Source organism: Rhamphochromis sp. 'chilingali', assembly GCF_963969265.1.
Source record: "Rhamphochromis sp. 'chilingali' genome assembly, chromosome: 19".
Taxonomy (NCBI): Eukaryota; Metazoa; Chordata; class Actinopteri; order Cichliformes; family Cichlidae; genus Rhamphochromis; species Rhamphochromis sp. 'chilingali'.
In genome coordinates, this window is record NC_137946.1 from 34,449,754 (window position 1) to 34,473,266 (window position 23,513).

The 23,513-nt window shown below is 46.8% G+C and overlaps 1 protein-coding gene across 3 annotated transcripts; it reads right to left on the reverse strand.

The window, feature by feature from the left end:
* Positions 1–515: 515 nt before the first annotated feature.
* chm (CHM Rab escort protein) lies at positions 516–21,915 on the reverse strand. 3 transcript variants are annotated; one of them, XM_080867905.1, is made up of 18 exons: positions 21,663–21,915; positions 18,908–18,974; positions 18,550–18,622; positions 18,334–18,458; positions 18,153–18,259; positions 18,032–18,078; positions 17,800–17,946; positions 17,558–17,674; positions 14,661–14,772; positions 14,340–14,562; positions 8,289–8,366; positions 5,949–6,053; positions 4,832–4,895; positions 4,533–4,626; positions 2,808–2,906; positions 1,450–1,595; positions 902–1,144; positions 516–779 (listed from the first exon to the last, which is right to left on the reverse strand). In XM_080867905.1, the coding sequence occupies exons 1-17, from the start codon at positions 21,712–21,714 to the stop codon at positions 941–943; spliced, it is 1,860 nt and encodes a 619-aa protein (XP_080724031.1). In that variant the 5' UTR covers positions 21,715–21,915; the 3' UTR covers positions 516–779; positions 902–940. The 3 variants fall into 3 exon arrangements, with proteins under 3 accessions (XP_080724031.1, XP_080724032.1, XP_080724030.1); XM_080867906.1 differs by having other exon boundaries at positions 898–1,144; XM_080867904.1 differs by having other exon boundaries at positions 516–1,144.
* Positions 21,916–23,513: the final 1,598 nt, after the last annotated feature.

The window sequence follows — 23,513 nt, forward strand, 5'->3', positions numbered from 1 at the left end:
CTGAATCCTCCCTTAGTTATGCTGCAATAGACGTAGGCTGCTGGGGGATTCCCATGATGCATTGGGTGTTTCTTCTTCACTCACTATGTATTAACAGACCTCTCTGCATTGAATCATATCTGTTATTAATCTCTGTCTCTCTTCCACAGCATGTCTTTATCCTGTCTTCCTTCTCTCACCCCAACCAATCACAGCAGATGGCCCCGCCCCTCCCTGAGCCTGGTTCTGCTGGAGGTTTCTTCCTGTTAAAAGGGAGTTTTTCCTTCCCACTGTCGCCAAAGTGCTTGTTCATAGGGGGTCATATGATTGTTGGGTTTTTCTCTGTATCTATGAAGCGCCTTGAGGCGACTTTTGTTGTGATTTGGCGCTATATAAATAAAATTGAATTGTGTTGATCGGTCATCCAGGAAACAGTCCTTCAGACCAATGTCTAATCAGAGCCCTGAAGCTGCGGCTCACCTTGTTGAGTAGCTTTTATGATCGTGTTCATAATGACAGGTCAACACGAGGCGCCATCATGTGGTACAAACGTTTTATTAGGGGACGCCGGCTGACTTGACAGAGGAGCTTATTAACATGAGCAGAAACATCTGGAAGGCTTCACAGAGGCCTGTTTACAAACAAACAGCTGTTACAGTAAACAACAACAACAGCTGAGTCTGATCACAGCTGCAGCTGCCAGGTAAACTTCCTGTTTCAGGTGTGCTCGGCTTCATTCTGTGTGGGGGCGTGGCTTCGCTGCTTGAGTGAAGCCTTTGGCAGAGACATCCTGTGTGACCCTGTGTGTGACAGCCAATCAGAGCCAGAGGCGTGTCTTCATGTTGAGGCTTTAATGAGTTTTTAAATAAAACAGAAAAACAGCAGAAATCATAGAAAAATAAAAAAGGCAACTTTTACCCACAATGCACTGCAGGAGGTCTTTACACTTTATATCTACAGGTTACTCCTCAGGCTGAAGGCTCGTCTCCTCCTCCTGCTGCTCCTGCTGTTTCTCCTCCCCCTCCCCCCCTGCTGCTGTTAACCCCTCCTCCTCTCCTGTGGAGGTGGGGGAGGTGTTCTCCCCATCGTAGATGATGTCCTCGGGGTTTGGAGCAGGAGGACAGAACTCCTCCTCGGGGAGAATCTTCAGGAAAATCGACTCAGCCTGAAAACAAAGAATCACACGCAAACATTACAGGAAGCGCCTGCAGTTCCTCTAACGTTCCAGCGGGGGCAGCACCGAGTCAACCCCACAGACTCCCATGTTAAAATGAACATGCTTACAGCCTGATACACAGCTAACCCTATATTTATATATGCGTCTCTGGAAGCTAGCTAGCTGATAATCTAGCAAGCAGGCGTGTGTGCGTGTTTGCCCCTCCCCCGACACACAGCTGCGTGAACAAAGAGAAACTTTTATTCATCAAACACGACCTGAAGGAGGACCACGGCCTGAAAGGTACATCTCACCTGTTTGATGGCGTGTTCGTGTCCCAGAGCGCCATCTGGGCCGGAGCACACGTACACGTTAGACGGGAGGTCGTGACCTTCAGGCTCCACCCCGGAACCGTCGGCCATGTTGAAGTACAGACACCAAAGGACAGCTGGACGGTTTTCTGCAGACGGACATAATTAGATGAAAAAGTTCAGATGATAGAAGAAAAAAACGCCGCCACAGCACGTTTCACTAACGTGTCACAGCAGAAGAACACGAGTCGGGATGTTTTCAAAGGAAATGAAATGTTATAATGTAGACCAGGGGTGGGCAGCTCCACGCCTCGAGGGCCTGCAGGTTTTAGATCGCACCCTGGGTCAACACACCTGAATCACATGGTTAGTTCATTACCAGGCCTCTGGAGAACTTCAAGACATGTTGAGGAGTCATTTAGCCCTTTAAATCAGCTGTGATGGATCATGGACACATCTAAACCCTGCAGGACACCGGCCCTCGAGGCCTGCAGTCGCCCACCCCTGATGTAGACAGTACACCATCCGATCCTGGACCAGCAACTCTAATTTAATGTGTTCATGCCTCTAATGTCGGTCCAGTGTCAGAGACGGCGTGATGAGGCTTTACAATAAATCAAAACTTAATCGAATAAAAGATGTAAATGAAGCAGGAAGTTTAACAGGAACATGACGGAGGCGCTTCCCTCCACCTCCCTCATCAGCTGTGATGAATCTCTCTGTACCTGCATCCATCCATCCTCACTGCTACTGTGTTCTGCTTATAATTAAAACCACAGAAGAAGAAGGTGATGAATGAATTGAAGAGAAGAACAAGAAGAAGAGGAGGAGGTCAGGGAGGAGACAAAGTTATCAGGACACAAAGACTCACTGAGCGTTCACGTCTGTGCAGTATCAGGTCACATGACTGCAGTGATGAAAGGGTTAACGGTCGCTCTGCACCGACCAGGAGAATTCAGCTTTTACTCATAATATGTCTGACAACGTGACGTCAATCTGGACCAAACTCCATTCAAAAATCGGTGAATTTTACCCAAACTGCAGAAAACAGCAGTGAGAAACACTACAAACACTACAAACACTACAAACACCACAAACACCACAAGCGTGCTCTTTGGGGTTTTTAGAAGTTCGGATTTTCAAAGTAAAGCGTAACTTTTCTGTCCTCGTGGTATTTAAACAGATTTTCTGTGACGTTCAAAGATCTGAAACTGTATTAAAATAAATAGTTGAGTGTTTTTATTGTAACCAGAGTTACAATAAAGTCTGACTCGTTTTACTGGGAACCAACCAGCAGCCTCTGAGTGCAGCTGACTGGTCTGAGTTCACCCAGGCTGTGTGTGTGTGTGTGTGTGTGTTACCTTGGTCTTGACACTCTGCCGTGCAGAACATCCTGGTTACCACTGGCGACAGGTCTTCATAGGCGGAGCCAACCGACTGACAGGTGAGGTGGACCAGATCTAAACAGACAGAAAAAACATGGGTTAAAGTCTTCTGAGTCACGTGACCCCCACTGAAAGTACTCGAGTAAAAGCTCCTTTTAACAAGGATACAACAAAGTCAGACATCATCAGAGAGACCGTGAAACACTGAAGGATAGCTGACAGAAACCTGACAGCTGGGGTCAGGTGTGACCCTCAGGTGTGTGTCTGTCAGGTGAAACTGAGATCAGGATGCTCGTGCAGACAGAGGTGTCGTTTGTTTCTGTGTCTTGAAGCAGGTTTATTCTGACCTTCAGTCTAAGAGCTCATTATCACCGTGGTAACCGAATCTGCTCACAGGTGATTGGTTGTTTCACTGGGGCCTCACAGATCATTTCCTGTGGTTTCTCTGGCTCCTCGGGGAAAATAAACACGGAGGCGACGGCGTCTTTAGATCGATGGTGTTTTGTTTTAAAGCGTTCAAGCCCACTGACTCAGTAACCAATCACAGTGCAGCATCAGCACAAGAAGAAGAAGAAGCTTTGACAGGCGGAACACACACACTCTCACACACACACACACACACACACACACACAGAGTCTCACACACACACACACACACACACACAGTCTCTCACACACACACACACACACACACACACACACACACACACACACACACACACACACACACACACACAGAGTCTCACACACACACACACACACAGTCTCTCACACACACACACACAGTCTCTCACACACACACACACACACACACACACACACACACACACTCGTGCTGTGTCTGTGCTGATGGTCATTAATCAGTGCTTCTGGAGGATTCAGCCGTTTCTCTTCAAGGACGCTGGAGGACGTCAGCATCATCATCCTCACTCTTCATGCCGAAGCAGGAAGCAGAGCGTCTCCTCCTCGCGCTGAGGTGGCCGTCTGAGCGCAGCAGGAGTCGCTCCTCTATCTTCTGCTCTCTGGGAGCTGCAGCTGTTTCCTGTTCCTGGGACAGGAGGGCCGCTGTGGTCGGCTGCTGCTGGGCCTTGTCTGCTTCAGCTGACCCGGCTCCTAACGAGGGGTTACGTGACTTCCTGTTTCCTCCCAATCAGCTCAAAGCAGTCGGTCCACTGTCCTTTGCCCTCAGTAAGGGTTCCTCTATAAACTCAGAGAAAAGCTGCTTCCTGCTTCCTCTGAAGCTCAGTTCGCGCTGCAGCAGGGCTACATGCTCCGAGCTGCTGCGATTGGCTGATTGACCTTCATCGGTCCAGCACAGCTGCACCTGAGAATCAGCCTAACCTCTGCTAAAACTGAACCCAGATCAGTTTCTGAGCACTGAGCCTGGTCTCTGCATCCAGCTGTGAGCATCACAGCTTCACAGAGTGCATTCTGGGTAAAGTGTCAGGGTTTAACATAATAATCCATGTTGGTACAGGCGGAGTCAGAGGAAGACGACCTGCTGACGCGAGGCTGAGGACGACCCGAGAGTTTGTGTTTTATTTGCTGGGAATTACACAAACAGGAAGCTGTGACCAGGGTGGCACGCTGAGGACGTGACGATGTAGCGAGCCGCCTCAGGTTGGTAAACGATGATAACCTGAAACATCAGAACGTCTTACAGCAGATCTCCTCACACTGACACACAACAGGTGAACTCACAGGTCCCAGGTATGCAGGTCATGGTGGACGGGCTCAGCTCCACCATGTTCACCGCCGGGCGTCCGTCTGTCGGAGGAACCGTGACCAGAGACACCTGCAGAGAGCAGAGAGCGGGTCTGAGCGCGTGCAGAGAGGGTCAGACAATAATCAGCGTTCCTCCAGCAGTGCATCAGTGATTACATCACTCTACAGGCTGACGATGTCATCTGAACGCTGCACAGACTCCACCCCCTGTGAGCGTGGAGGTGACACCAGGTGCTGCTTCGCTTTGATGTTTGTTCAGTGCTGATCAGACGAACCTGCTGCTCCGAGTCGCCGGGCAGGACGGAGGCGTCGGTGATCAGGACGGCTCTGCTCAGCAACCTGCGCACACACACACACACACACACACACACACAGACACACACACACAGACACACACACACACACACACACACATACACACACGCACGCACACACACACACACAGAGACACAGACACACACACACACACACACACACACACACAGACACACATACACACACGCACGCACACAGAGACACACACACAGACACACATATACACACACACACAGACACAGATACACACACGCACACAGACACAGATACACACACACACACACACACACACACAGACACACACACACACACACACACAGAGACACAGACACACACACACACACACACACACAGAGACACAGACACACACACACACACACACACACACACACACACACACACACACACACACAGAGACACAGACACACACACACACACACACACACACACACACACACACAGACACACATACACACACGCACGCACACAGAGACACACACGCACGCACACACACACAGACACACACACACACACACACACACACACAGAGACACACACACACGCACGCACACACAGAGACACAGACACACACACACACACACACACACACACACACAGACACACATACACACACGCACGCACACAGAGACACACACGCACGCACACACACACAGACACACACACACAGACACACACACACACACAGACACACATACACACACGCACGCACACAGAGACACACACGCACGCACACACACACACACACACACACAGACACACACACACACAGAGACACACACACACGCACGCACACAGAGACACACACAGAGACACACGCACACACACACGCACGCACAGAGACACACACACACAGACACACACACACACAGAGACACACACACACGCACGCACACAGAGACACACACACAGACACACACACACACAGAGACACACACACACGCACGCACACAGAGACACACACACAGACACACACACACACAGAGACACGCACACAGACACATTTAGATACATTAGATCTCATCAACAATCAGAAATCAGTGATTGGTTGATACTGACCTGGTGGGCGTGGTCACCCGCCGGTCTGCCCCCACAAAGCCGTCCTCCACCACAAAGTGGCTGCAGCTGATTCGCTGTCCTCGGCTGTCAATCACCGCCTTACACCTGAAACAACAGCAGAGATGCCGCGACGTCACCGATCAGACCACCGAGCACCTGGTCCTGACGAGGGTCACATGACTTTATACACCAACCACTGGCTGACTTTAATCCTGACACTGACCTTTGAACTGAAACAGGAAGCAGGAAGTGAGTCGGTGTTAGACTAAACATGTTTACAGCATCATGTTTCGTGGGTTCATAACAGAGCAGCTCAATGATGACGCTATGACATCATCACCTGACACAGGAGCTGAACCGCTTACTAGATAAATAAGTATGAGCTGTAACCACCTCGGACTGTGAGTCTGAGGCAGCAGATAAATGTTGAACTGCTTTATGAAGTTTGAGACTTTAAGAACTCTGAGTCGTCCTCGAGACGCGCAGTGACCCGCTCAGCCCGCTTTATTAAAACACCGATGATAACCGCAGTCATAATGAGCGCCGGGCTCAGGGAGACCATGATGGATCGACCTGCTCCACTCTGCAGCCTCTCAAGGCCGCCTCCACACAGCTCCACCCGATTACTGGGAATAATGATGTACACGGGCCTCATCCATAACCTGCACACACACACACACAGTCAGAGCGCCTTTTAGCTGCGTTAGCATTTTTACTCCACAGTCTCAGTAACGAACAACAACCAGACGGATCATCAGTCACAACGACCTGTTTCCAGCTGTAACTGAAACGTCTCTGACGTTTTCTCATCAACAGACTGATCAAACTGAAGCTCCCAGGAGGACACCATGAAACACCAGCTACACAGAACTCCATTAAGAATCTGTCTCATTTAAGGTTTTCAGCTAAACACAGTCGAGCGACTGACTGGTTACATTTGAACCAGTGCAGAATAAAAACGAGCTCCGTCATCACTGCAGGAAATGATGCGAACATCAGAACAAACAGTCCACCGACAATCTGTCTGATTTTAGCTTCATACAGTCGTCTGTGGTTCAGTACAAACACAGGAAACCAGCAGCTGACCAAGAGTAATCTGATTACTGCCGCCTGTGATTTATAACTTTAATTTACCAGGAGGGATGCTAACAGGCTAACAGGCCGTGTCTATGCGTGTGCGTGTGTGTGTGTCTGTGTGCATGTGTGACCTTCCATATACAAACCTGCCTGTCAATCAATCATTTAATCAGAAAACTGATGAGGCTGCAAACAATGATAGAGAGACACTGACAGAGAGAGAGAGAGGGAGGCGTGCAGAGAGGAGTCATCTATCAGAGAGGAGGGGGAGGAGGGAAAGGAGGAGGGGGAGGCAGCCGCGGGCTGATGAAGAGCCTCAGAGGTTAAATTATGATGTTCATTTCCTCTCCATAAATTGAATATTTTACTGATCATAAATTATCGTCCAATCACAGCTCAGCACAGGAAGGTTCCTCTCTCTCACACACACACACACAGAGTGGTTGCCGTGGCAGCCTGTGTGATCAGTGCTCTTTGTTCAGCCTTTAATTAAGTTAAAGGTTAAACACAAATGATAATAACTAAGCAGGAAGTGATTCACAGCAGCGGCCAATTAAAAGCTCCAGAAACGCTCGGGGGCGTGGCCAAACCAAACGAACACACCCTGCAGTTTAGCATGATGCACACATGTGTATGTGTTACCATGGAGACAGTCAGAGGACAGGGATGTGGGGTTGATGTAAACACATATTTCCTCACCTCCATGTTTGATTTTATAACTCTGGTTTTTCTCTCTGTCAACTTTAGATTTGAAAAACTGTGAAGTATAAGAAACAAACGTTTCTCCTGAAACATCCAACCACAAACATTTAATTTGAAATGCCACAGGAAGTGCTGTTTGTATGACCAGCATGACGCGGCGCAGGTTAACGATGAGCGAGACTTTAAACAGAGCAGAGAACAGAGGGGAGGAAGCGAAGGCCAAACGCCAGCCCGACAGGAAGCTGTCAGTCACAGTCTACTCTACTGCGCTTTACTCTTTACGATTCTAGTGATGGAGTTGCTCTTGTGACCCATCCAGTGACATCACTCACAGTCTGATGACATCACACTGTCAGCTTGACTCACCTCACTCGGACCCCCAGCTGAGTAGGTACTAATAAAGTACCCAGTACCAGTACTATCAGCTATCTTAGGCAAAACACTTAAAACCAAGTCGAGCCAAGTACGTGCTGGCTGAGGTACTACATAGAGCAGTACCAGTACTACAGAATTATACAGAGCACCGACAGTACTACAGTACTGCAGGTACGGCAGGTGTACCTGTTGGAGTCCTTGTCCACGATCAGGCAGCTGACCGAGTGTCTCAGGCAGTAGATCCCTCCAAACACAGCACTCATCCTGAAACACACAACAACAAAGCAGCCAATCAGCACGCAGGAGAACATGTGACCTGTCTGTGCACAAGTATGTGGACACCACACGCACTTCCTGACCTCCAGCGAGACTTTCAAAATAAAAGTTTTATTAAGGCAGTATTAAGGATTAAGGAGCAGGATGTCCTGAGTTCAATTCCACCATCAGGCCTTTCTGTGTGGAGTTTGCATGTTCTCCCCGTGTCTGCGTGGGTTCTCTCCGGGTACTCCGGCTTCCTCCCACCATCCAAAGACATGCAGCTTGCTGGGATAGGTTAATTGGATAATCCAAATTGCCACTAGGTGTGAATGTGAGCGTGAATGGTTGTTTGTCCTTGTGTGTTGGCCCTGCGACAGACTGGCGACCTGTCCAGGGTGTACCCCGCCTCTCGCCCTATGACAGCTGGGATAGGCTCCAGCGCCCCCCGCGACCCTGAAAAGGTTCAAGGTTCAAGGTTCTTTATTTGTCACATGCATAGTTACAGTGGGGCAAAAAAGTATTTAGTCAGCCACCATAAACTCAACTCGTCGTGTTTGGAGGAAGAAGAATACCGAGTTGCATCCCAAGAACACCATACCTACTGTGAAGCATGGGGGTGGGAACATCATGCTATGGGGCTGTTTTTCTGCCAAGGGGACAGGACGACTGATCCGTGTTAAGGACAGAATGAATGGGGCCATGTATCGTGAGATTTTGAGCCAAAACCTCCTTCCATCAGTGAGAACTTTGAAGATGAAACGAGGCTGGGTCTTCCAACATGACAATGATCCAAAACACACCACCCGGGCAACAAAGGAGTGGCTCCATAAGAAGCATTTGAAAGTCCTGGAGTGGCCTAGCCAGTCTCCAGACCTCAACCCCATAGAAAATCTGTGGCGGGAGTTGAAAGTCCGTGTTGCTCGGCGACAGCCCCAAAACATCACTGCTCTCGAGAAGATCTGCATGGAGGAATGGGCCAAAATACCAGCTACTGTGTGTGCAAACCTGGTAAAGACCTATAGTAAACGTTTGACCTCTGTTATTGCCAACAAAGGTTATGTTACAAAGTATTGAGTTGTATTTTTGTTATTGACCAAATACTTATTTTCCACCCTGATTTACGAATAAATTCTTTACAAATCCTACCATGTGGATTCATGGATATTTTTTTCACATTCTGTCTCTCACAGTTGAAGTGTACCTCTGGTGCAAATTACTGACCTCTGTCATCATTTTAAGTGGGGGAACTTGCACAATCGGTGGCTGACTAAATACTTTTTTGCCCCACTGTATACAAGTATAACACACAGTGAAATGTAGCCTGACACGCTCCTCGACATGTGCAAAAAAATTGGGGGGGGGGGGGGGGGGGTGTAGAGGAAGAGGAAGAACATATATATTAGGGCTGCCACGATTAGTCGACTAGTCACGATTACGTCGACTATCAAAATCGTCGACGACTGATTTAATAGTCGACGCGTCGTTTGAAGCTTTGTAAGATCCTGAAAAACGCAGGAATAAGTAGCAGGATTTAAGAGTGTAATAACGGACTGAAACAGAAGATGGCAGCACTGCATGTACAAGGATACCAGCTGCCGTTAAACCCCGAAGAAGAAGAAGCAGCGTCCCAGAATTCATAGCGCAGCCCAGCGCAGTTTCCAACAATGGCGGTAGCTAGTTAGTTTTAATATTGCTCTTATTATTCTTTCTGGGTCACAAAATAAACGTTTAACATATTTTCAGGCGAGAATGTAGCTGTGTAAACCTCAAATATCTGCTCAGTTTATCAGGACACCACGTATTTTCAAAAGCGCTCCGACGTTTTCGGAGACGTCTGTTACCCACTAGCTCGATAGCTAGCCGGGAGCTAGGCTAACTAGAGCCGTGAGAACACCGGACTCCCGGCTAATCGTTTTCAAACCCACCGCCGTCTTTCGCTACTCAGGTTAAACATGATATATGAGTCACTTAGATAACTTAAAAATGTAATTGTTTGGCTTTTTTTAGTATTTTATTTGTTCCTGAGTAAATCGGTTTGGCTGAGATTAAAGTTATAGTTTTTACACAGCTGAATAAACTTCAAGCAGACAGCTGATTATCAGAAGTGTGAGATGCTCCAGAATTTACTCCGGTGTCCTGTTATATTTTAGATAGAAGGAGTTTATTAAACTTCACCGAAACAATCTGCAAATTTCATTAAAATTTAATAAACTATCATCTTGTCTTTATTTTTAGTTAGCACCTTAAACACTTAAAGCTGTAAGCTAATGATAGTTATATAAGAGCAGATGCTGCTGGTGCAATAAGCTGTACATTTTACCTCCAATGGATGATGATCTGATTAGTCGACTAATCGCAAAAATAATCAGTGACTAGTTGACTATCAAAATAATCGTTTGTGGCAGCCCTAATATATATATACATATATATATATGTATATATATATATACATATATATATATATATATATATATATATATATATATGTATATATATATGTATACATATATATATATATATATATATATATGTATATATATGTGTATATATATATGTATATATAGAAGAAGCTGACTGCACTCCACGAGCGTCTGGCAGCACAAATGAACCAGCTGCTAGTTAACGAGAGACACCCGGAATGGCTAACTGAAGGTCGGACGGTCCTGATCCCCAAGGACCCCAAGAAGGGACCGGTCCCCTCCAACTACCGACCAATAACCTGCCTCAGTACTACATGGAAGCTCCTGTCAGGCATCATATCGGCTAAGATGAACAGGCACATGGGTCAATACATGAGCAGGACACAGAAAGGAATTGGCAAGAATACCAGAGGCGCAAAACACCAGCTACTGGTAGACAGAACAGTCAGCCGAGACTGCAAGACCAGACTGACCAACCTGTGCACTGCCTGGATTGATTACAAGAAGGCCTATGACTCAATGCCCCACAGCTGGATACTGGAATGCCTAGAATTGTACAAGATCAATGGGACCCTAAGAGCCTTCATCAGGAACTCAATGGGGATGTGGCGTACAACACTAGAGGCCAACTCCAAGCCCATAGCACAAGTCACCATCAAGTGCGGGATCTACCAAGGAGATGCTCTGTCCCCACTGCTGTTCTGCATAGGCCTGAACCCCCTCAGTGAGATCATTAACAAGACTGGCTACGGATACCGACTACGGAACGGAGCAGTTGTCAGCCACCTCCTGTACATGGATGACATCAAGCTGTATGCCAAGAGTGAACGAGACATCGATTCACTGATCCACACCACCAGGCTATACAGCAATGACATTGGAATGTCGTTCGGACTGGAGAAGTGTAGTCGGATGGTAACAAAGAGAGGGAAGGTAGTCAGAACTGAGGGGATTGAACTACCAGAAGGCAACATTGCAGACATAGAGGACAGTTACAAGTACTTGGGGATCCCGCAGGCGAATGGGAACCATGAAGAGGCCGCTAGAAAGGCTGCAACCACCAAGTACCTGCAGAGAGGGTCAGGCAAGTCCTGAGGAGTCAGCTGAACGGTAAGAACAAGATCCGGGCCATCAACACGTACGCCCTGCCCGTGATCAGGTACCCTGCTGGGATAATAGGCTGGCCAAAGGAGGAGATAGAAGCCACTGACATAAAGACAAGAAAGCTCCTTACCATGCATGGAGGGTTTCACCCCAAGTCCAGCACCCTGAGGCTGTACGCTAAGCGGAAGGAAGGGGGCCGGGGACTGGTGAGTGTCAGCACCACAGTCCAGGATGAGACAACGAACATCCAAGAATACATTGGGAAGATGGCCCCAACTGACCGAGTGCTCAGTGAATACCTCAGGCAGCAGAAACCCAAGAAAGAGGAGGGAGACGAGGAACCATCATGGAAGGACAGGCCCCTGCACGGTATGTACCACCGGCAGATAGAGGAGGTGGCTGATATCCAGAAATCCTACCAGTGGCTGGACAAAGCTGGACTGAAAGACAGCACAGAGGCACTAATCATGGCAGCACAAGAACAAGCTCTGAGTACAAGATCCATAGAGGCTGGGGTCTATCACACCAGGCAAGACCCCAGGTGCAGGCTGTGTAAAAATGCCCCAGAGACAATCCAGCACATAACAGCAGGGTGCAAGATGCTAGCAGGCAAGGCATACATGGAACGCCATAACCAAGTGGCCGGCATAGTGTACAGGAACATCTGTGCCGAGTATAACCTGGAAGTCCCGAGGTCAAAATGGGAGATGCCCCCAAGGGTGGTGGAGAATGACCGAGCTAAGATCCTGTGGGACTTCCAGATACAGACGGACAAAATGGTGGTGGCTAACCAACCGGACATAGTGGTGGTAGACAAACAGAAGAAGACGGCCGTAGTGATCGATGTAGCGGTTCCGAATGACAGCAATATCAGGAAGAAGGAACACGAGAAGCTGGAGAAATACCAAGGGCTCAGAGAAGAGCTCGAGAGGATGTGGAGGGTGAAGGTAACGGTGGTCCCCGTGGTAATCGGAGCACTAGGTGCGGTGACTCCCAAGCTAGGCGAGTGGCTCCAGCAGATCCCGGGAACAACATCGGAGATCTCTGTCCAGAAGAGCGCAGTCCTGGGAACAGCTAAGATACTGCGCAGGACCCTCAAGCTCCCAGGCCTCTGGTAGAGGACCCGAGCTTGAAGGATAAACCGCCCGCAGGGGCGTGCTGGGTGTTATATATATATATATATATATATATGTAGTATATACATTGGGTGAATGTGCAGTAGTAGCGGAAGGATAAGCAGAAGCGAATGGATGGATGGATGGAGCAGGATGTCTGATGGTGTGGTTACCGTGGTGTCTCAGCCAATTGTCTGTCTGTATTACTGGCCCCTCCCCCTCCAGCACCGCCATAGATTAATAACATAATGAAATTACAGCTGCTCCATAAATCAGAGCAAAGGGCTCTCATTAAACACACACACTCCACTCAGCTGTAAGTGTGTGTGTGTGAGAGAGATTGTGTCGACCTTCTCACGCAGAGCTAACACACACACGTAACATCAATGTGTCATCATGTGTTAATCACAGCGTGTGTGTGTTCTCATTTATTTGATGGCGAGCCAAATCACACACACAGTGCTCTGTTTTCCTTTAATCAGGAATCTGTGTGTGTGAGTGTGTGTGTAGGTGTGATAACAGCATCTGTGGGGCGATCGTGGCTCAAGAGTTGGGAGTTCGTCTTGTAATCGGAAGGTTGCCGGTTCGAGCCCCGGCTTGGACAGTCTCGGTCGTTGTGTCCACTTCACCCATTGCCTACTGGTGGTGGTCAGAGGGCCCGGTGGCGCCAGTGTCCGGCAGCCTCGCCTCTGTCAGTGCGCCCCAGGGTGGCTGTGGCTACAATGTAGCTGCCATCACCAGTGTGTGAATGGGTGGATGACTGGATGTGTAAAGCGCTTTGGGGTCCTTAGGGACTAGTAAAGCGCTATATAAATACAGGCCATTTACCATCTGTCACATGACCTTTGACCTTTTTCTGAGCCCGCTCAGCATCTGTTTCCATCTGGAAAAAAAAAAACTGCTAATGAAACTAAAATAATCACACAAGTAAAATCAGCTCATGAACCACCAAGTACAGGCTGCTGCCCCTCTGCAGGCTTCCAGAAGCTGTCCAATTAGAATGAAGTGGGCTAAAGCAGCTGCACAGAGGCCCAGCATCAGACAAAGAAAGATTATTATGACCCATGAATCATGCAGAGCTGCTCCTGCAGAAGAATAAAGAACACAGCCGAGACTCAGATCCTCGCCTCGGATCTGACCGACGTACCTGGTTACCTGTACCCTGCTACTCATCGCGTTTGTCACTCTGGTGGCTTCATCACGTCCACGTCACACTCAATACATCAGAACTCGAACAGTTCTCGCAACAGGTGAGCTTTGGGCGACTCAGGGTGCAGAGTAGCCTGCTAGCTGAGCACAGTAGTACTCACTGACAGTAGTACTGTAATACTGGTTCTTACCTGCAGAAACACTGGGGAATCTCTCCAAGTCCGTACACAGGAAACAGAAAGGGAGTGTTGCCATAGCGACCCAGGCAGCGCAGGAAGTGGCGCGTGGAGGCGAGCCCCACCTCGGTGAGTGTGTCTTCTGTCACCATGGCAATGGAGTGAAGCAGGAAGTGCTGCAGGTTGTCGCCCAGCTGCTGCTCGCGAAGGAACTCCAAAAATGGCCGACCGTTGTAAGCTAGAGGATGGGGAGGAAGTGCATCATTACCCACAATCATCTGATGTTGGTGAGAGTGACCTTATGATGTCAGCAGGTGGACAGGTGAGGCATCTCACCTTGGTGCTCCTCCGTCTCCTCCACACAGGAAGTCAGGAAGCGCATCAACTTCCTCTTTTCAACCACAGACAGCTGACGGCTTGCAAACACGTCTGCTCTGCTACAGGGCACCTGACGGACAGGTGAGCACAGATAGGTAAACACAGTAGGGCTGCCACGATTACGTTGACTAGTCACGATTATGTCGACCATCAAAATCGTCGACGACTGATTTAATAGTCGACGCGTCGTTTGAAGCTTTGTAAGATCACAAAAGACGCAGGAATAAGTAGCAGGATTTAAGAGTGTAATACCGGACTGAAACAGAAGATGGCAGCACTGCATGTACAAGGATGCCAGCTGCCGTTAAACCCCGAAGAAGAAGAAGCAGCAGTGTCCGTTATCATAGCTGTGTCCAAATTCGCATCCTCCTGTGCCCGCATTTGTAGGCCGATTACGTAAGAGCGACACGACGAAGACGGTCCAAATTTGAAGACTCCAACAAATGCGGCCAACAAATTTGAAGGATGGGTCGGGTGTATCCTTCATGGCCCAACCTATCCCAGAATTCATAGCGCGGCCCAGCTCAGTTTCCAACAATGGCGGTAGCTAGTTAGTTTTAACATTACTCTTATTATTCTTTCTGGGTCACAAAATAAACGTTTAACATATTTTCAGGTGAGAATGTAGCTGTGTAAACCTCAAATATCTGCTCAGTTTATCAAGACACCGCATATTTTCAAAAGCACTCCGACGTTTTCGGAGACGTCTGTTACCCACTAGCTCGATAGCGAGCCGGGGGCTAGGTCACTAGCGCCGTGAGAACACCGGACTCCTGGCAAAACGTTTTCAAACCCACCGCCATCTTTCGCTGCTCAGGTTAAACATGATATATGAGTCACTTAGATAACTTAAAAATGTTGTTGTTTGGCTTTTTTCAGTATTTTATTTGTTCCTGAGTAAATCGGTTTGGCTGAGATTAAAGTTTCTACACAGCAGAATAAACGTCAAGCAGACAGCTGATCATCAGAAGTGTGAGATGCTGGAGAATTTACTCCGGTGTCCTGTTATATTTTAGATAGCAAGGAGCAGACGGATGAGTTTATTAAACTCCACTGAGACTAGGGATGGGTATTGATAATATTTTCACGATTCCGATTCCATTTTCGATTCTTTATCGATTCTTTTTAAAAAAGGAGAACACTAAGGTCGATTAGCTTAGAACTTTGTTTTATATCTTCTCTTTGAACAAGATAGAAATTTAGGAGTAGCATGGCCTTACAAACCCAGCAGTGAGATCTTAAGAGATCCAGCCTACGGCTCTTCAATGGGGTGTCACAGGGTCCCCAGGAAAAAGATTGTAAATGTAAAATAATAAAATAAATATTCTTCTGTAGCAATAACAAAGTTTAACATAAATTATTCTGCAGCAATTACACAAGAATATCCAGTAATGTCCCTGCCTACAATTAAACACATTCACTTACTGAAAATCACCTGCTGTGGCAAATGGGTGCAAGCCTTTGACCACAAACTGAGTCTCTGCTCGGTGACATTCGTCTATCCCGGCCTGAAAGGAGACGCTGCCGGCAGACTGCAGCGAGAACTGCCAGCATCTGAGCCAGACTCTGTCTGTCTCATCATGGTCACTAAATGCACAGTAATGGCAGGTTTGTAATAAGGCAGATCGCGCTAACATAATATGCTCTGTTAGTTGATTATTTACCTGCCGCATTAACGGGAGAGGACGTGCAAACGTTACCGCTGCTGCTGGGTTGAGATTCACGAGTCGAGCGGAATTAAAAACACGACATTCATTTAAGGTCATTGTGTGTTTTGTGAGCAAATGCTTTTGCATATTCGTAGTGTTTCCTCCCTTAAATGAAATATCTACGTTGCAAGTATTGCAAGTTGCCCTGTTGTCATCCGTTCTCGTAAAGTACAACCAAACTTTTGAGCGTTTGAGCTGCTTAGGCGCCGTGTGGGACAACAAAGAACCGGTTTTCGATACCCATCCCTAACCGAGACAATCTTTAATAAACTATCATCTTGTCTTTATTTTTAGTTAGCACAGACCTTAAACACTTAAAGCTGTAAGCTAATGATAGTTCTATAAGAGCAGATGCTGCTGGTGCAATAAGCTGTACGTTTTATGTCCAATGGATGATGATCTGATTACTCGACTAATTGCAAAAATAATCAGTGACTAGTCGACTCTCAAAATAATCATTTGTGGCAGCCCTAAAAACAGACAGGTAAACGCAGACAGGTAAACGCAGACAGGTAAACGCAGACAGGTGAGCGCAGACAGGTAAACGCAGACAGGTGAGCACAGACAGGTGAGCACAGACAGGTGAGCACAGACAGGTAAACACAGACAGGTAAACACAGACAGGTGTTTATTATTTATCTAATTCAGTCCCGACAGAACCTGCTAGGTTAGCTGCTGTCATCAGCGTGCAGTTTAATGGTTTGACTCTTATAAAACAGCCTGCGCAGGTCAACCAAACTTAGCTGCCCAGGCCCGAGACCACCCTCACAGACCTCTGAACAAACCCATCTCTGACAGACGACAGACCTCTGAGCTCAGCAAAGAGAAGCCCGGTCACTGGCACCATCACCGAGCCAAACGTGGAGGCGACACAGCGGCCACTCTCACAGGTCGATGCCAAAACCATTTAAGACCTACTTCACCTCAACATTGACTTTGTTTCCTACACGAACATAGAGGAAGTAGTTCACACAACAGTACGAGGCTGTGACCTGTCAGCTTGTGAAGAGTTTCGACCTGTCAGAGCAGGTGCTGATGTGATGACACCTGTGTTTGTTGTGTTGATTTCACTCTTCTGAGTGCGACTGTTGTTTCTGTTGTTCTCATGCAGACATGACCGACACACAGAGACAGAGCAGCTCGTACCTGCTCCACGCTGCCGTGGCGATAGGTCAGTATCCTGGTCACATTCTTGAACTCTGCATAGCGACTGACGTTTGATTTGATGAGCAGGTCGACCAATGAGCCGCGAGAGTACATGAGCTGGAGGGAGATGAAGATGAAGCAACCGGAGCTCGGGTCAAACAACCAATCAAAAAGCAGTGGGATACACCGAGGGGCACGATTGGCCGAGAGGACTGTCCTTTGTTGTGCTGATGTCATGTTACCTTAGAAACCAGGTCGATGTTGAACCGGCGTCCTTCCTTTTCCAGCTGGGTGTAGCTGATTTTCTTCCTGGTTGGCTCTGATTGGCTGGGAGGAGCAGAGGGCTGTGGCTGATCCGCTTCTGGCTCCTCCCCCTGTTCCTGAGCAGCCTGTGATTGGAGGAAGTATGCAGTTATTATTGTTCGGCCAATCAGGAATTGATGTGAATGTCAGGGGAGGGCTGCTCTTCCTCACCTGCTCGTCTCCCTCAGCGGCCTCACCTGTTTCTTCTTCTTTTGAACCTGAAAGAGCTGATTGGTTTAAAACCTGCTAATCGAAGCTCAGAGAGTCGATACAGGATCAATATAAGACAGACCTGCTGATTCGGTCTCTGATGGCTCTTTAGCAGCGTCTTCACCTGCTGCTCCAGCCTCTTCTTCTTCTGTGGTGTTTGGAGGCTCCTCCTCCTCCTCGGCTTCTTCACTGAGACGTATTGATACCTTAATCAATAAACTGATCTCTAGCTGATGTGACCTTACAGGTATGCAGGAGTTTACCTGATGTAGCAGAACACCTGCAGGTTACTGATGGAGGCGGAGTCTGAGCCTGACAGGTAGATCAGCTCCTCCCCTTCTTCCACCAAGCTTGACCGATCCTGGACCTCCTCTGACAGAGACCCTGCCTACAAACACACAGGAAACTCACTGATGACTTCCTGTTGGGCATCTGGCCCCGCCCACCAAATCAACAACCTGACAATCAGTAACTCTTACTTGATGCTCCTGTATCCAGGTGAGCAGAGCGTTGAAGGTGAAGCTTGCCCAATTGGCTGCATAGTAGCTCCGCCTAAAGACACACAGGAAGCTGTCACTTCCACAATAAAAGCATCGCTCTATGCTCTTATTCTGACACTCTGACATCAATCAATTGATCTAACTGACTGATCTATCTCTGATAAAATATTTTATTTCTGTAATGTGAAAGCGTTTCTATAGCAACGCCCTCAGTTATCAATAAACAAATACATCAATTCAGCAGATACTTATTGATTTTACCTCACCTTTGAAAACATTCTGTAATTGATAACATTGATTATTAATCAGTAAGTGTTCTTGATGAATAAGTAATGACCTGTCGACGTGAAGAACTCTCTGTCCAACTCTGGAACACGCGGCTGCCACCACCGACTCAGCAAGACCTGATCACACAATCAATAATCAATAAGCAGCAGCAGGCAACAGGAATGAGGGGACATAAGGAGAGAAAGCTAGGAAAAGAAACAAGGAGACAGAAACCAGGCCTCAGCACAACCTGCACACAAAATCTATCATCAATAATAACAGGAAAGGAAACAAGGAGAAAAGTCTAGGAGACAAAACAAGGAGAGATACCAGAGGAGGGAATGAACAAGGAGAAACAATAAGGACAGAGCAGAAGGAGAGGAGACAAAAAGACGTCTAGGAGGCACAATTAGGAAGAAAAACAAGGAAAAGAGACAAGAAGTTACATGAGAGGAGGACACAAGGAGAGAGGAAACAAGGAGACAACGAGTCAAGATACCAGAGAAAACAAAAAGAGGAGACAAGGGGACAAGATAGGGCTGCTCAATTAATCGAATTTTAATCACGATTACGATCTGGGCTTTCAACGATCATTAAAAGTGACTGAGCCGATTATTAGCCCCTCCCTCGTGCTTTACTCTTGCGCTGCTCCATGTGGCAAATCGAGCGCACCTCTCGTTTCGAACACGTGTCACAACAATTAAGAGGACCCGAGGGAAGCTTGGAAAGCTAAGCAGAAGTTATTTGGAGAGGAGAGTGACTGCCGTTGGTTGAAAAGAGGGGTTAAAAAAAACTTCAGTGGTGTGGAAACATTATGGGTTCAGTCAGACGTGGATCAAGTAGACACAGTGTGTAAACTTTGCTACGGTGTCGTAGCTGCACCACAGAGCAACACTGCAAAGTTCACTAAACATAGATGTTTACATTTTTCATTTTTCTTGTATTGCAAACATTTGCACTGTTATTAGTATTTGCACACTATTTTATATTTTTTAAAGTCATTATTCAACACATTGTTATTGTTAACCTTTTAAAGCCGGTCAGAGCAGCACGCTCCGTTTTGTGTAACTATTTTTAAATCCCTGTAGAACCGGAACCGCGTAAGCTAGCGCAATAATTTGTTTTGCATATGAAACCAGAGGAGTTGTACTTGCATCTGATGCCATCAGCTTGTCCTCGGTCATGGTTTCCTTCCACATAAAGCTTTGCAAAAATTGCATAAAAAGCGCTTGCAGCAACAAAAACATAATATTCCAGAAACACGCTTTGCCGATCCGATCAGCTGTTCGTAACACTTCCCACAGTGAAACAGACGTCAGCGCGAACTATCGAATGTCCGCCATTTCCTGCCAGAAACCGGAAGTGACGTCATCTTCGCGGAAAATGTAGTTTTTTACTTGTAGGCCTTAAAAACCTATACTGGTGTTTTTATAAGTCATGTTTGACTTTTCTGAATAGTTGCTGGGATGCTTAGAACTCGAATTGCACTGCTGGAAATAGTTTATTTTGATGCACCTGCTGTTTTCTTTGCAAATTTGCATCATAGGATTGTTTTTTTGTTTTTCCTGCAGTATATAAAAATTGCTGTATCTCCAAAATAAAACTATGAAGACACTCAAAATTAATCCCCTGTTGTTGTAAACTATTTTTTGCATTTAAAGCTTTGAGGGATAAACCTCTTAAATTTCTCCAAGTAGAAATATATGTAAAAAAACAAAAACAAAAATGATTTTCAATTTTTTTTCTAGTTTATTGCACTTTTTTGCAATTAATGTAGTTACTATGGACTTAATGCATACATATTATTAAAATATGGGCTATAACAGTTGTATTGATGTATAACAACTTGAAATGCTCCCAATGGCACTACAACATGTAAAAAAATAATATAAGCTCTGGCGGACTTGGTTCTATAGTAGGTCTTAAAGGGTTAAATAAATATCGTCAAATAATCGAGATCTCAATTTCAGTGAAAATAATCGTGATTATCATTTTTGCCATAATCGAGCAGCCCTAGGACAAGAACCAAGGAAAGAAAACAGGGAATGGAGGAGAGGGAACAATTAGAAACAACAAGGACAGGACAGAAACAAGAGCAGGAGACAAGGAAACAAGGTCAGGAAACGGAAGAAAGGAAACAAGGAACTTGAAAAGAAAAAGGAAACAAGTAGATGAGGGAACCAAACGAGAGACAAATGAAGGACAGGAGATAAGGAGAGAAGAAGGCACTGATCCTGTATCGATCAGGTTATTGATAACATGTGATCACTTTACTACTGATAATTATGAAAGTAAACCCTAAATATTGACTGTCGATCATTAGGACTCAAAGTGGTTCAGTGGTTCTGTTCCGATACCATAACTCGATCACACAGACAGCTGATTCATCCTGGCACACAAACAGTTAGCATCACGTAGCCTAGCCGTTAGCTTCCTATCCATAAGAAACAGATGGATGTTAGGAGTGCTAGCCTCTGTTAGCGGCACTGCGAGCTAACCCTGATAAAAGCTAAAGCACCTAACGTTAGCGTCAGCCCAACAGCCGCTGTCCTGCCTATTAAAGTGATCAATGAGTGATCAGACATTTATTAAAAATATCTCTTATGGGCGCTGAGTCTATGTATGTATCCAGGGGCTAACCGCTGGCCGAGGGTTAACGGCTAGCCGCTGCTATTGAAAATGCATTGGCCGTTAGCTGCAAGCTAATCCCTACTCATACCCCTGTTTTGTCCGGTTTACACCGGGATCCCGGGATGTTTCGGACCGAGCCCCGGCCACGACATGGTCCGGGATAGAAGACAGCCTAAAACCAGGTGTTGGAGTACCTGTGCCCAGAATGACCACGTCAAACTCAGACGGCAGATCCTCCGCAGCCATGTTGTTAGCAGGGAAACACAAAGTCACGTGACAGAGTTTTTTTCCTCCTTCAAATCACTGATCGATGAATTATCGAAAATAAAATTCTTCACTTATTTTCTCCCGAGGGTCTGAAAGTGTTGCATCTTTGTTCCTGTTTGTGTGACTCGTTGATGTCATCATGAAGCAGCTCTGCCAGCTGTTCCCACATCTGTGAATCAGCAGGAAACCAGGTCTGACGTCACTGTGTCAGCAGCTGATCACAGAATAGCTGGACATGAGCTTGTAGAGTAAAATCCTCCTTTTAGACAAACACACGAATATGAAACATGCACGTGGGGAAGGTGGTGCTGATTATCACTCATAATGAGACACAGCACATTTATATGAGTCGTTTATTCATTCTAACTTGCTGAAGTTATTGTGTTATAGGCTCTCTTTACTGTTGTCACACTGACAGTTTTCAAGTTGTTAATGAACAAAAACAATGAAATAAAAGATTTTGCTGTGAACAGACATCAGGAGGAGCTCTCCATGCAGGTGAAATAAGCCATCCTTAATCTGCCAAAACAGAAAAAAAACATCTGAGAAACTGCTACAATACTAGGAGTGGCCAAATCTACAGTTGTGAGGTGTGGTGTGACAACAACGACGAGGGCACCGTCTTTTCTACAAGACACTGCCGCTATCACTATTGCTGCTGGGAATACCAGGAAGCGAGGCATTCCAAATGAATGGCCAAACTCTCTTTGACCGACATTTCAAACTTTGGACTCGCTCGCAGGTCAGGTTTGATTGGAGCCAGTTGTTTGATGTCTGGGAAACTCAGGGGGAAAGCAGTGGATAACAGGAAGTTGTCACAAAACACTGTCTGTATTTCAATTCAATTTTATTTGCACAGCGCCAAATCACCACAACAGTCACCTCAAGGCGCTTTACATTGTACAGTAGACCCTACAATAATAGCTAGAGAGAAAACCCAACAATCATATGACCCCCTATGAACAAGCACTTTGGCGACAGTGGGAAGGAAAAACTCCCTTTTAACAGGAAGAAACCTCCAGCAGAACCAGGCTCAGGGAGGGGCGGGGCCATCTGCTGTGATTTGTTGGGGTGAGAGAAGGAAAACAGGATAAAGACATGCTAACCCATGAACAAATTGGAGTCTATTATATCGATAGTGTTGGTGCACTTTGTCCAGCCATTTGTAGATTCAAATTTTTAGATCTAATTAAAATTCAACCACTCCAAAAGATCCTTTGGAAACCCAAAGAGTTTTTTAAACTTTCTTTTTAAATGTTTACAAACACCAAAACAGAACAACACAAAACGAAGCAACCAGGTGTAGAGCGTAAAGCAGTAATAATAGAGACAGACAAAGATGAGCACACACACACACACACACAAACACACGTACACACGCGCACACACACACGCGCACACACACACACACACGCGCGTACACACACACGCGTACACACACACACACACACACGCGTACACACACACACACACAGTCTCTCACACACACACACACACACACACACACACACACACACACACACAGTCTCTCTCACACACACACACACACACACACACACACGCGTACACACACACACACACGCGCGTACACACACACGCGTACACACACACACACACACACACACACACGCGTACACACACGCGTACACACACACACACACACACACGCGTACACACACGTACACACACACGCGTACACACACACACACACACGCGTACACACACACACACACACACAAACGCGCGCGTACACACACACGCGCGCGTACACACACACA

Coding starts and splice junctions, on each gene's coding strand:
- chm (XM_080867905.1), bottom strand. CDS start 21,714: ATGGCTGCGGAGGATCTGCCGTCTGAGTTTGACGTGGTCATTCTGGGC. Junction 14,773..17,557: donor GCCACGGCAGCGTGGAGCAG/GTACGAGCTGCT, acceptor CCTGTCCGTCAG/GTGCCCTGTAGCAGAGCAGA. Junction 14,563..14,660: donor GGAGACGGAGGAGCACCAAG/GTGAGATGCCTC, acceptor CCCATCCTCTAG/CTTACAACGGTCGGCCATTT.